At 44.4% G+C, this 12195-nt stretch overlaps 1 protein-coding gene across 1 annotated transcript; it reads left to right on the top strand.

The window, feature by feature from the left end:
- Window positions 1–899: 899 nt before the first annotated feature.
- LOC122411619 (uncharacterized) lies at window positions 900–7909 on the top strand. The gene is made up of 4 exons (XM_043420572.1): window positions 900–1011; window positions 6728–6978; window positions 7085–7447; window positions 7521–7909. The coding sequence occupies exons 1-4, from the start codon at window positions 966–968 to the stop codon at window positions 7830–7832; spliced, it is 972 nt and encodes a 323-aa protein (XP_043276507.1). The 5' UTR covers window positions 900–965; the 3' UTR covers window positions 7833–7909.
- The last annotated feature ends 4286 nt before the right edge of the window (window positions 7910–12195 follow it).

Consider the following 12195-nt stretch of genomic DNA (forward strand, 5'->3'; position numbering starts at 1 on the left):
AGGTACGCGCGCGGTGGAATCAATTGCCAAGAGATTTAGAAATCACAGCGTCTCCGACACAGTGAAAGAGTCCAGAGGACTGCGACCCGATCCTCCCAATGAAATGATCCCAAGATTTTTATCGAATCGATCATTGCCTAGCACCGTTTCCACTGCCCGTTGATCTCGTCGGAGATTGCGGTGAATAACTGCTCCGCTTCATCCGCATGCGGTGATCGTGTTTCTTGGAAATCTACGACTTTTCCTAGCCGAATACAAAGTTGGAAAATTCAGGGTTTCTCATGAATTCCTGATTATCGAAGGATCTGAGCGATTATTTCACCGTGGGCTGGAACCCGACCACGGAACTGGTGCCGGCATTGTCGGCCGGCTGAATCAAAATATTAGTCACTTATCCGGCGGTCCCTTTTCCACCGAAAATCACTTTACCAATGATCTGTTGTATCGACAGATACTCGATAGCGCAGGGCTCTATTGCAAGCGATAAAGTGAAAGTTCTGACTGCTAGCGCCCCGGCTAGACAGCTTCTTCGTTCACCAAGTGTCCGCGTCCTGTCGTTGATCTTTGCCCGGTGGATAATCGATCGACTTGTGTCTCCGAGTCGGCAGAGTAGATTACGCTCACACTGCGTTTTTCTCACGTAGATGGAGAAAGGATTGAGCGGTCGTCCGAAAATACCTCCTCTGGGAACATGTTCTTCTTAGCTTTCGATACTCGATGTGTCGACCGCTTGGTTCGGACTGACCCGTGAGGAGCAGGCACTCTTCCCCTCCCCCTTTTCCAACGGTCCAGTTATCGATCGCCCGTGGTCTCATCATTTACTCAAGACTCGGCACTACCCTCCTTTCGATTGCAACAACCCTGCACGCAATTCATTCACGTCAATACTCGCATTACCTCTAATCGCCAATCGAATCAAAGATTTAACAAGCATACACTGAAACTGTTGTAGCGTCGTCGACGTGATGGAACTGGCTCTATTGATGCTTGGACTTTTGCTGTTCGTCAATGGTAAGACACACACGTGATATTTAATTCCTGGATTAATTATGTTTTGAATGAACGATGGATGTGGATGTTGATACTTCGTTTAAGCGTGAACTCGCAATTTATCGCGAACGGAGCGCTCAAAACAAATAAAAATAAATTTTTGCATTTGCCTCTGTTTTTCTACTCGCTCGTTCCGCGTCGCAATCGCAAGAAAAGCATGCTATTGCATCTTTAACAAAAGCCCCCTCATTGCGTCGGTCTTTACTTCGAAAAGTTATAAAGGCAGCTTGTCCAGATTCTGTGGAACGTGGAAATAAAAATCACATTGTTCTCGTCATGCTCGCAAGGAGTATTTTTCTTGTACTAGTGTCGGTTGCTCTTGAGGGATTTGCTCAGAGGTCGAGGACAAAATGTTACACAAAGGCTAATCCATCTACGGGAGATGTAACGGCGGAATTCAGTGTTGGCAGTGATTCTCAGGAATTCGGAATGGGTTTTGAGAGCTCGATGGAATTGTACGAAGTATTGAAGGGTCTGAGCAATGAAGCGACCAGGCCTAAAAAATGCGGCGATAAATCTACCGAGAGCGTGACAGGCTTTTCACGGAGAAATAAAAGTTACCGTGGTAAAAGCAACGGGAGACCATTCGAAACGAATTGTCGAAGAGCTCCGCAGCATAGAAAGGAATTGCTGATAAGTGCCGTGGTCTTTCGCGAGCTGTGCAAATACTTTGGACCACGCGTTAGAAACGAGATAGTCGACGGGCTGGACGACGAGGTCGTGCTGAGACGATGCAGTGTAGGAGGAGAAGAATCAAGAGGTTACGACCACCGCATGGCTCTTGAGATCCAGAAGCCACTGCTTGCCAGCTGCTTCAAGATCGCTCTCCATTATGAGTCGAACCGTACTGCCAAATATTTTTCCGCACGTCCTCAACGACTTTACCCAGCATGTCTCCAACGATTGGCTATTAACTACGAGCCAGACTTCCAGATATCGTGGCTCAACAGTTTTCCCCGATTATTGAAGTACTTTGAGCAAGTGGTCAAAGGTCGACCGATTGTATATTACGCTGAAGCGATCGTCGAACTCCAATTGAATCAAGGGTTGATTGATAATTGGACGACATTGAAAGGACTCGAATGGGCACGGGCCATGTCAGAAGCCTGGAAGAATTCTAAGATCCGGGATGTATCAACAAAATTGAAAAAAATTATTCAACATTTTCCGAGTGTTCTAGATGTGTGTGAATCATCAAACTCTGCTTCGGATGAATTTGAGAACCAGCACGGTGATGGCTGCTTGACCAAAGTCCTGGTTAACCTCGCGATATTTGAGTTCATTTTGCAGGAAGAGGGCACTACCTTGGAGTACGAATTTATCGGAGGCGAGCCTACAGCTCTCATTTTGTTGTACGGTGTCAAAAATGCCCTCGCGAAAAAAAGGACCGCAAACGATATACGCAGACACCAGACTCAATTGATGAACCGTGCCAAAGATGAAATCTATGATTTGCGTTTTGCTAATGTTCGTTGCGCCAATGATCTTAGGACAATCGAAAAATATGGGGTGCTCGCGAAATGGATAAGTTCCACCCACTTGCATACGTGTTTAAAAGTTTTTTCAATGAAAATCAGGCAACTCATGAAAACAGGTTTGAGTTTGCACGGTCCCGAAATCCTTCAGTGCAACCGTGCCCGTGAATGGAGAATAACCGAGGCCAATTTGATGAAGTCAGTACTCAATTCGTTCCAACAATCCAAATTTTTGATTCCTATTATTCGGTGGGAAATCGATGGTGGTCTCTTGAATGCTCCTCTTTCTGAGCATCCGTGGGCCGAACAGTTCATTAAAAAATGGCGATCGTCTCCCATCAGAGAAAACAAAGATAAATTGGAAAAAATGTATGATTCCATGAACGCTCCTCCTCTCAAGAGAACATGTATACGTCACAAGAACGACTACGAAATAATTAAAGACCCATGTTGGCGAACATACATCAGAGAAACGATACTGATAGAGACAGAAGTGATGAATAGCGGTACGAATCTGCAATTGATTTTTTTGGGCGATCCGTTTCTCATGAATCTCGTATATTTCATTGACCAAGCACTGATAGACGTTCTGAGGGATAGGAATGACGAAGAAATGGAAAAAGAAGCTCATCCCAGTGGAAATGGCAATGGCATTATGAAAACGTTTCGGGATGAAGAGGTTCCCGAGCTTGGCGTCTCCGCAAACGGAGTTTCTAAATCTTCCTTCGCGAACGTGAAGAATATAAAATTGAAGACTCAAGTGAAAACTTCGACCAACGCAACGATCAAATCAGCCGCGAAGAAGTCAACTAAAAATTAATACGAGGATGCTGGAACGAAGAGACTATCACGAGAGTTATGCACGCGCTGGTGTTACATCGATCATTATAAAATAATCTGTTTTAAATTCGAATATAAAAAACGAGTTTTTCGTCACATTCTTGAAGTTTTATTAACTTACACCCACAGTAAAGTAGAATTAGCGTTCCCCCTTTGATTTTTCAAGCTCAAAAATTCAATTTTTCGTAATCCTTCATTTTCCCGTAGTACGAAGAGCGAACATCGCGCCCGCTCGTGGACCCAGAGCGCTGTGGTCCACGGGAGAAAAGCCTCGCGTGAAGAGAAGAAGTAGCCGCGAGGCGTGATATTCTCTTCCAGATATATGCTGGCCAATGTCCAACGCTTATTCTCTTGCACCGATCGAATTCCCCGATCCTAATGCAAAATCCCCTAGCGTGTTGAATACACACGCGCCCTTCGTGTTCCGTTTCCAATCCGAGGAACCCGAGTAAGAATAAGAAAATAAGAGAGAGAGAAGAAGAGGGAAAGAAAGCGAGAAAACCGTAGCAGCGTAGAGCCCAGCCGTATAGTAACATTCCGGCACGAAGCACGGAACTGGCGAGGAGTCTTGACTAAGGCCTGGCAAGTTCTCTCGTCGGTACAGAGTTCTGGAACTTGAAGCGCTCGATCGAGAACCCGAGATCGCTGCTTGCTGTGCACATCACCTCGCCAGCTCTCTTTGAACCTTCCATTTAATCTACGGTTCTCCAATTCGTCGGATATTTATTAATTAAGATTGCTAATTACTCGGAGCTCGCTGTGTAAGCCCGCAGATCCTTTAAATGGTCATTTTCCGCTGTAGTATTTCTGAAAGCCTCATCATTTCAGCCCTTTCCATTAAGAAGCTTGAAAAATTTCACATCAATCTTTATCACATTTCGCGACCATTTTTACCCTTCGGGAGAGAGATAAAACGATGCTGATGTGACTCGGAACATTCTTGAATATTTATTGAATCTCATGCAAAGCATGAACGCAGGGATATCTGTTACGTGCGCCCGAGAACGATACGCAAACAAGGTCGTTTTTAATTGGATACTCAATAACAATAAGAAAAGGCAGCGAGGATCCGAGTATGATGCACATTTCACAGTATATATTCAAAGAAGAAAATATAAAATGATGTATGAACTGATCAACAACTGTCATTGAGTTCTCGATATTGTTGCACTAAATATTTCGCTATGCTATGAAAAACAATTTCACGTACGAATGATCGAAAATTGATCGAGATCGTTGTATCGAGAGAAGTGCTCGTATATTTCTTGTCTATGCGTTGAATCAATAAAACTTATTTGTTATCAACTGTCAATATTGCTCACAACGTTTGTAGAAGTGGGACGAGTGAACTCTGGCAAAGGGAACGAAGGAAATATGCTACTATGGGGAAAAGTGCGAAAAGCATACTTACAAGCTCAGCTACGAGCAATGCACGATTTCGCTTCTTCTTTTATCTTCAGTCTTGCTCATTGATCGAGAAAAGCTCTTATTCGATGGGCGATTATCCACGTCGAATTCACTGCGTCTCGGGATGGCAAGAGGATCGGGAAGAGCGGGGGGGGGGGGGGGGAGGAGGGAGGAAAGAGGGAGGAAAGAAAGAACAGAAGAAAGAGGGAGGGACATCGAGCAAGATAGACTTTACGAGCGCTTTAATAGCCTCTACGCTTGTTAACGGCGCGTTATAAGCGGTGATGCCGAGAGTCGCTTTGCGACAGTTCCTTCGATCGTCGTTCGATCCCGGAGACAAGACAATGGGCTCACCGATAATAGCTTGCCTCGGTGCCGCGACTCTTCTTATTCTGGCTTCTTGCTCCTTCGGTCCGATCACCGCCACCGAGTCGCCCGATTATTGTAAGACTTCCATTAACCCGAGAATGTGTATTTAAAAAATGAAAATAAAAACAGAACAAGAAGGAATACAACATATTACATACGCACGCACAATCAGAGCTACACCAGCAAAGTGAGAATGTGTTGCCAAAACGTTACGGAATGATAAGAACCTCAAGGCAAATTCAACATTTCCATCATTACTGCAAGTAGACAAATTTTTTCTTTCCAGCGACAGAGAACGAGCCCGGAAGCTACAGAGAATCGAGAAGAAGTTTTCGATTAAAAAAAATTAAGCCTCAGCCCGTTGAGGGATACGTCAGAGTATCAAATTTTACTGGTGACCTATCGATTCCCAACGAACCCCTTAAGCAGCGAAAGGCCGCGGGTTCAAGGTCACTCAAATACGGCGGTACGAATCAATTACAAAAGCACTTTGTGACGTAAGCACTTGTCAACTCAAACAACCCGACGATCATACGTTACCTCCTTCGACATGTGACTATTGCAGGTAAGCATTTGACCAGCAAACTCAATAGCTTGACTAAGGATACGGCCAAAGACTACTTCACCAGGCTCGGTTATCGAGTACTCACGATTATTGACATCGCTGCGAAAGAGGTCGATAAGGGCATCGCCAACGTTCGCGATCACATTGACAAACACAAGGATGGTGGTGCTTTGAAGCATCATCACGTTCCTGCTCGAACGTCCGCAGGCGAAAAAGCTGGAAGGACCGCCGAAAAATATCTCATACATTTTCTCAAAGAGCCATGGTTCGGAATCGTCTCTCACATCATTCAAGAAACTGTCGATCGTTTCTACATAGGAGCAGACATTTTTGTTAACAGAAGAACAGGCAAAAAAAGGCAGCGGCTTGAAGCCCGGCTGACCTGATACGGTTTTTCTTCCGCATTCGTCATAGCCTGTTTCAGTAATTTACATCTATTTTCGTGCTAAGGTGAAAAGTTTGCGCACTTGTTTCCTCAATATTCCTGCTGAAAAGTGGTGGGCATCGTTTCACGAATCCAACTAGTTTGCTGTTTGTAATAAAAACTTTGAAAATCAAGTGAATTCGTGAATATTATTGTACCCGAATGAATAAAAGATATCTGCCATCATTCTTCGACTCTTTTTATTTCAGTCGACTTTATAATTCTTTCGAATTCATGAACCCTACCCGATAAATGGCTCTTCATTTGTTTCAAACTCTTCGATTCAAACATTACGAAAGTCTCGACGCACTGTGATCTTGGGATTGTTCCAACAATCAATAAAAATGGACACGAGACAAAGTCTTCGGCACACGTGTCTTTAACTTATTTATTAAGCCGGGCGCCCGCACCTGGACCTAGAAGATGATTAATCGTCAGTTGAAAGACTGACTTTTTTCCTCTTCGTTTAGTTTCTTTTTTCTTTCTCTATCCTTCATTCTCTGAGCAAAGATAAAAATCTATGCTCACGACAATCTTGTTTTTTTTTTTTTTTTTTTTTTTTTAATCTTCTTTGGTGGCTGTTCTATGTGTATATAGGATATCGAGGTGAGAGCGACACGGAAGACTATACGGACGTGTCTGTAACCGCAGCGACTCTTCAGATCGACATGTCCGAGGACTTTGATCAATGGGAGATAAACGAGTACGAGGATCCGGTTACGAAGACTTATCACTGCTCGGCCCAGTCGCAGAAGAAGAACGACACGCTTCAGCCTAATCTTGAGACGATTAAATTCCTGGATGATAATGGCCTGGGTACGGTACGACCACAGAAACATTACTATCAGGTCAGTCAACTCGTGATCTTTTTACTACAAAATATCAAGATCGAATTTGATGGGAAAACGAAGCTAAGCGAGAAGTTAAGGTTGCATGGTCTTCTCGCTTTGACAGGTTCATCATATTCGTCAAAGAATGTGTCAATTCGGCTTCGATCCTTCTCACGTTGACATTCGATCGGGCTCGATTCACAAACGCTTCAAAAATACCCTGAGACTGATGGTTTACAACACGCCTGGCATGTTCCCCAGCCTCAAGATCATCAGGAATGATCTTGATCGTAAGAGAAGACGAGAGCCTCAAATATGGTTCAGATTTGAGACCAGCAATGGTCCGCTTATTTCTGAATTCGATTTCGACAATTATTTCATCACTGTTAGCGGCGATTTTTCGAGGATCCAGGCATATTCGAAGATGCTTGTTGCACTAAAGATGCACAAGAGACTGAACAACTTCAACGACTCCGTCAGTTATAAGGTAATTCGATCGAAGCCCCTGGAAGTTGAATTCAAGCGCGACTGTCATGTCTTAGAGTCGGTATATGTTGCAGGTTAATCTTGATCTAGGAATTATAGAGGTGATAATGTCGAGTTTCGGTATTGCACTGATGAGAGACAAATCAATGACGAATATAATGGTGAAGGCTTTGAACGGGGTGAGAACGGAGATCAAAGGTGAGGAAGACGTGCAGCTGGAGTTCGAGGAGAGCCTTAAGGACGCGGCTGATCAGGTTGATCCACTTATGTACTCGTCCATATGGCTACTCTCAATGGCAGAGAAATACGAAGTTGTGAGAATTCGCGATAGGGCCCGAAACATTCAGGTTAGAAGTTTGAACAAGAAGGAAAAAACGTTGGTGTGAGGTTTCGGAGACTGATTTGTCGGACGTGAGGAGAATAAAATTTGTTTTTGTTTTTCTAGTGAAAAACACAATGTCAATTGCACTTTGATTTTTCATTGATCCATAGCGACCCAACTCCCTAACAATTCAAATTTCATAGAGCCTGTTGAATCCCAAAAGGTTTTACAATTTATTATCACTTTGGCATTTGCAAAACAACGCTGTATTTGTTCATGTCAATGAGTAGAAGCGTTCAACTTGCTTGAAACATTATCATGTTAGCGAGCTGATCCACTGAGATTTCTTCCTTCATCAATCCTCAATGTCGATATTCCTATTTCATTAGATTAATCCATCGAAAAGGGAGATAGAGGTTGAAAGGCGTGAATACAACAGACACCGCTTGCTTTATCTGTACGTCCGTTCGAACGATCGGCCGCGCATCGGTTCACGTGATTTCTCTCTTGCTACCCTTCTCGCTTCTACTATATGTTCACCAGATCATTTATCATCTGGAATATCATTATAGAAACATTTACTTTCTCGACATTTTCAGATGCTTCTCTCCGGTAAGTAGTTTCGAAGTCGTCACTCTCCGAAGTCTTCGATTTCAACGTAGAGAAGCATATGTAACCCAAAAGAGGTGCAAACAATCATTTGTAATGGGAATTTGGGTTCAAAGGGGTGAATGAACACCAAATTTTGATGAGATTTAAAATCTAATTGTGCTAAACTCGTATGCGATTCGGTCCTTACAACCTTCCAACTTATCTAGTCGTAAAATAAATTTGCGCGTGACTAGAGCGTAGTTGAAAATTGAACGTTGAACTTCCCGGTAGTTGAAGGGGCCATTTTTTGCCATATTTCGCGAAGCTCTCGCGTCCGTTTCAGCGCACGGTTACGGTCACGTCCTGTTCACGAGACCGTCTACTTGCTTGCGCAGGGACTGGAGACAGTCCAATAAAACGAACACGAGGCCGGAAGATGAGGAGAAGAAGAAGAAGAAGAAGAAGAAGAAGAAGAAGAAGAAGAAGAGCGTAAAACATAATATGTTACAGAGGTCCGTCGCGCGTCCACGTTTCATTGCAGCCGCCAGTTGTATAATATACCATATATCTACTCTACGTTACTGTATACATAGGTATGTACAGCGTCGATATGAGCTCCGTAAATACTCGGGGTAGGCTATCCATAATGCATCTGCCACGCCCTTCGGGTACATCGCCGGTGTATCGCATGAAAACGCGCCACAGAAAGAGAGGAAAGAGCGAGAGAGAGAGAGAGAGAATTGCAACCTGCACTCGAAGTTCGCGTCGAGTCTTCGGGTAAGCGTGACCGGCTGCAGTGAGATGCTGTACTGACCAACCCAAGAGCCACTTATTTCTCTTCCTCTTCTGCTCGCATAATGCTTGAAAGAATCGAAGATATCCCGCGGCTTTGTCGTTTAGGTGCTATAAACTGAATTCAAGTAAATCTTGCGAGGGGTACAAACATTTCCAATTCGTAGTTTCGTCTTCAATAGTTGGATCTATAGCGAACCGGGTTGATGATCGAATTTTCATTTGGGGCTTTGGTAACGACTTTATCAGCAATTAGGCGTTGGCTATACATTTGGCAATTGGAGTACACACTTTTACTCTCTTCCAATGAGACTGGAAGGGAACTTTGGTTCGTCGCATCAGATCCCCAAGAACCGTTGCATTTTCTTTCGTTCGAATAATGCTGGAGTTTGAGAAAGCTCCAGCGATCTGCTGAATTTGAGGTGATGATTCCCTGGTTTATAGGTTTTTTCAATCTGCCAAATAACTCACTCAAAGTTATACCGTTTGCGAAGTGTCTGATAGAACGATGACCGTTTAATTCGCCAATAAGGTTAACGACATCGGTTTCATCCGCAGGAGTCTTGGTCCCGGGCTCGTTTTTTTGTCATCATTTGCCAAGAAAAGGAATTCATAGACTGTGTCGATCCTCCCGAGCGTTGTAGTCTCGAAGGCGAGACGCCTCGAGCGAGAGGGGAAGTGGATGCAGAGCTAGAAGCTCGGTGAGCGGTCAAATGCATGGGGAATTGCAGCAGCGAAAGATCGAGCACAGAGTGCAAAAGGAGTTCTACAGTGAGGAACAGTCTCTTTTCTTCCGTTATCCAAGTGACTATCCACTGGCTCAAAGTTCTCTTTCCTTTTTCCCCGTGTTCTTTGCTATTGGATTCCCTCTCATTCTGTCTCTCATCTTAATGCAGCGCGTTCTCGCTCCTTAGTCGTCTCTTGCTCCAGCTCTTTGGCTCTCTCTCATCCCTCTCCTACCTCCCGGGCATACTCGAATGCTAATGGGAGATGCGATGCTCGATGGCAAACGAAACATTCCAGCGGATTGGAGATCCCGTATCAGCGACCCTGTTCGTTAGCCACGCCGGAGACTCGAAGAGTGTGCTCTCTTCGTGTGTCTGTGTCTTTATGTGTGTTCTCCTATTCTCCGTTCACTGCAATTCCATCCATCTCTCTTGGAGGACTCTGCCTCTCTGTTCCAAGTTGTTCCGCGCGTGCGAGTTCGCCCGTGCCTTTCTATGTACCTTTTCTCTCCTCTTTCTTCATTTCTCGCGTCTTTTCTACTTCATCGGCGCATTACAGCTCACACTCCTTCGTCTTATTTAGCTCTTTCTTTCTTTCTTTCTTTCCTTTCTTCTTCTTCTTTATCTCCTTTTATTCTTTATTTTATTTTCCAACGCTTTCGTTTTTTCCCCCCCCCATACGATAATCCCTATAGCCAAGCAAAAGCAGATTCTACGTCGTCGCCGAGGTGGATTCTCCTTGCTCCTTCCTCTCCTGTCTCCACTTCCGACTGGACAATTAATAGACTCTCGAGATCCACTGGAAGAAGGATTAACGTTCGCGTTCACCTGGACGTGCTTGCTACTCTTTGGAGCAGCACTCTTCCTCTCACCCTCTCCTCCCTTTAACAACGTATCCATCCTTCATGCATGAATATATCCAGCTACTGCGTATCTATACGAAACGCATCTATCTATATAAATATACGTGCGGGGCATATAACGTATGTAAAATACATAGTGTGGTGCAGAGAGAGGCGCGTCCGATCGCGAATTGCTTCGACCACTGTGAAATCTGTCTTCTCGCTTGTGGTTCTCTCAGACACACTAATACCCATTGCGCATTGCCGACACACCCCTTCGTTCAGATTTTCTCTCGTAAAGATTTTTCTCTCTTCGGTTTAAGCCTTCCTTTTTTTATCCTGAGAAAAACGAGTTTCGACAGACTCGGAGTTAGTTTCAAAAGTGTTTGTACCAAAGTGCTGGAGAGTCATTCACTAATAACGGTTATATGGCGCGTGGAAGACTCTCGAGTTCAGTTCGAATCATTGAAAAGCGATTATTCTTTATTTCTGTGCTGTTTTTCTTTGATGCTTCCTCCTCATTCGTCTACGCTTTAGATCCAAACGCGTTCCGATTTGTGAGAGAGATCGCCGAGAACACCTCAATTGCGAGGATCGAGCGAGGGGTCCGTGAGAGGACAGGCCGACAGGCAGACGTAACCGAGGCGAAAGGTACATCGGTAGGACATGTGGACCGATCAATCCAAGCACAGAGTCTCGACGTTGTGTTTCCAACATTTACGGTTCTCGTGTCACGGTACCTTTTAGTCTTTTGTTATTTACCAAGAGGCAAGCAGCTTCCTTGGCAGGTTGGATGCTGCGTTAACGAGGTACAAGTTTGCGAGAGAAAAAGTCAGATACTTGCACGAGGAAGTGACCAGGGCGCGTTATCTCGCTTCGGTCTCATTCGAGCTGTTCTTTTGCCTCCTCGGGTCTTTCGCTTCTAACCCAGCCCTCTTTGGCTTATCGTCACGCTCTTTGCCTCTTCGTGGATCCGAGATGGCTTTGTCTTGCTCGCGCTCTGATTCTAGTATACATGCACTCTCTCCATTATATCCACGTACTCGTCGGGCATCACGGTGGCCGCCCCGATTATCTGGAATGTGCCTCATCACTTGACTTAATGATTTCACCCTAAGCGACCACGCTACGTATACCGTTTATATATAAATAGCGTTGAATCTCTGTACGAGCATAGCTTCTTTCTACTTGCTTTTCAACTTCGATCGGTATACCAGGCCCTGAATATGCCGGAGACGTATGCATACTAGTTGCACCATGTTGATGACGATGACACGGATGAAAAGCTAAAATGCCTGTATACAATCATCTCCTTTCTTTTGGCGTCACATCTTTCACCATCTTTTTTCATCGTTACACATCGATCAAGCACGTTGAATATATACCATATCATCGAGAAAGGATCGAACATCGAGATGATTATGGTATCGGTTGTTATTGCGCGCTTGAAAATACCGGTAATACCGAAGAGCAGTGG

This window comes from Venturia canescens, chromosome 1 (assembly GCF_019457755.1).
Source record: "Venturia canescens isolate UGA chromosome 1, ASM1945775v1, whole genome shotgun sequence".
NCBI lineage: Eukaryota > Metazoa > Arthropoda > Insecta > Hymenoptera > Ichneumonidae > Venturia > Venturia canescens.

What these genes read in the sequence shown, in the direction of transcription:
- LOC122411619 (XM_043420572.1), top strand. Translation starts at nt 966, where the DNA reads ATGGAACTGGCTCTATTGATGCTTGGACTTTTGCTGTTCGTCAATG. An exon ending in ACTTTTGCTGTTCGTCAATG is followed by an intron (nt 1,012 to 6,727) that starts GTAAGACACACA and finishes ATGTGTATATAG; the next exon opens with GATATCGAGGTGAGAGCGAC. An exon ending in ACGACTCCGTCAGTTATAAG is followed by an intron (nt 7,448 to 7,520) that starts GTAATTCGATCG and finishes TATATGTTGCAG; the next exon opens with GTTAATCTTGATCTAGGAAT.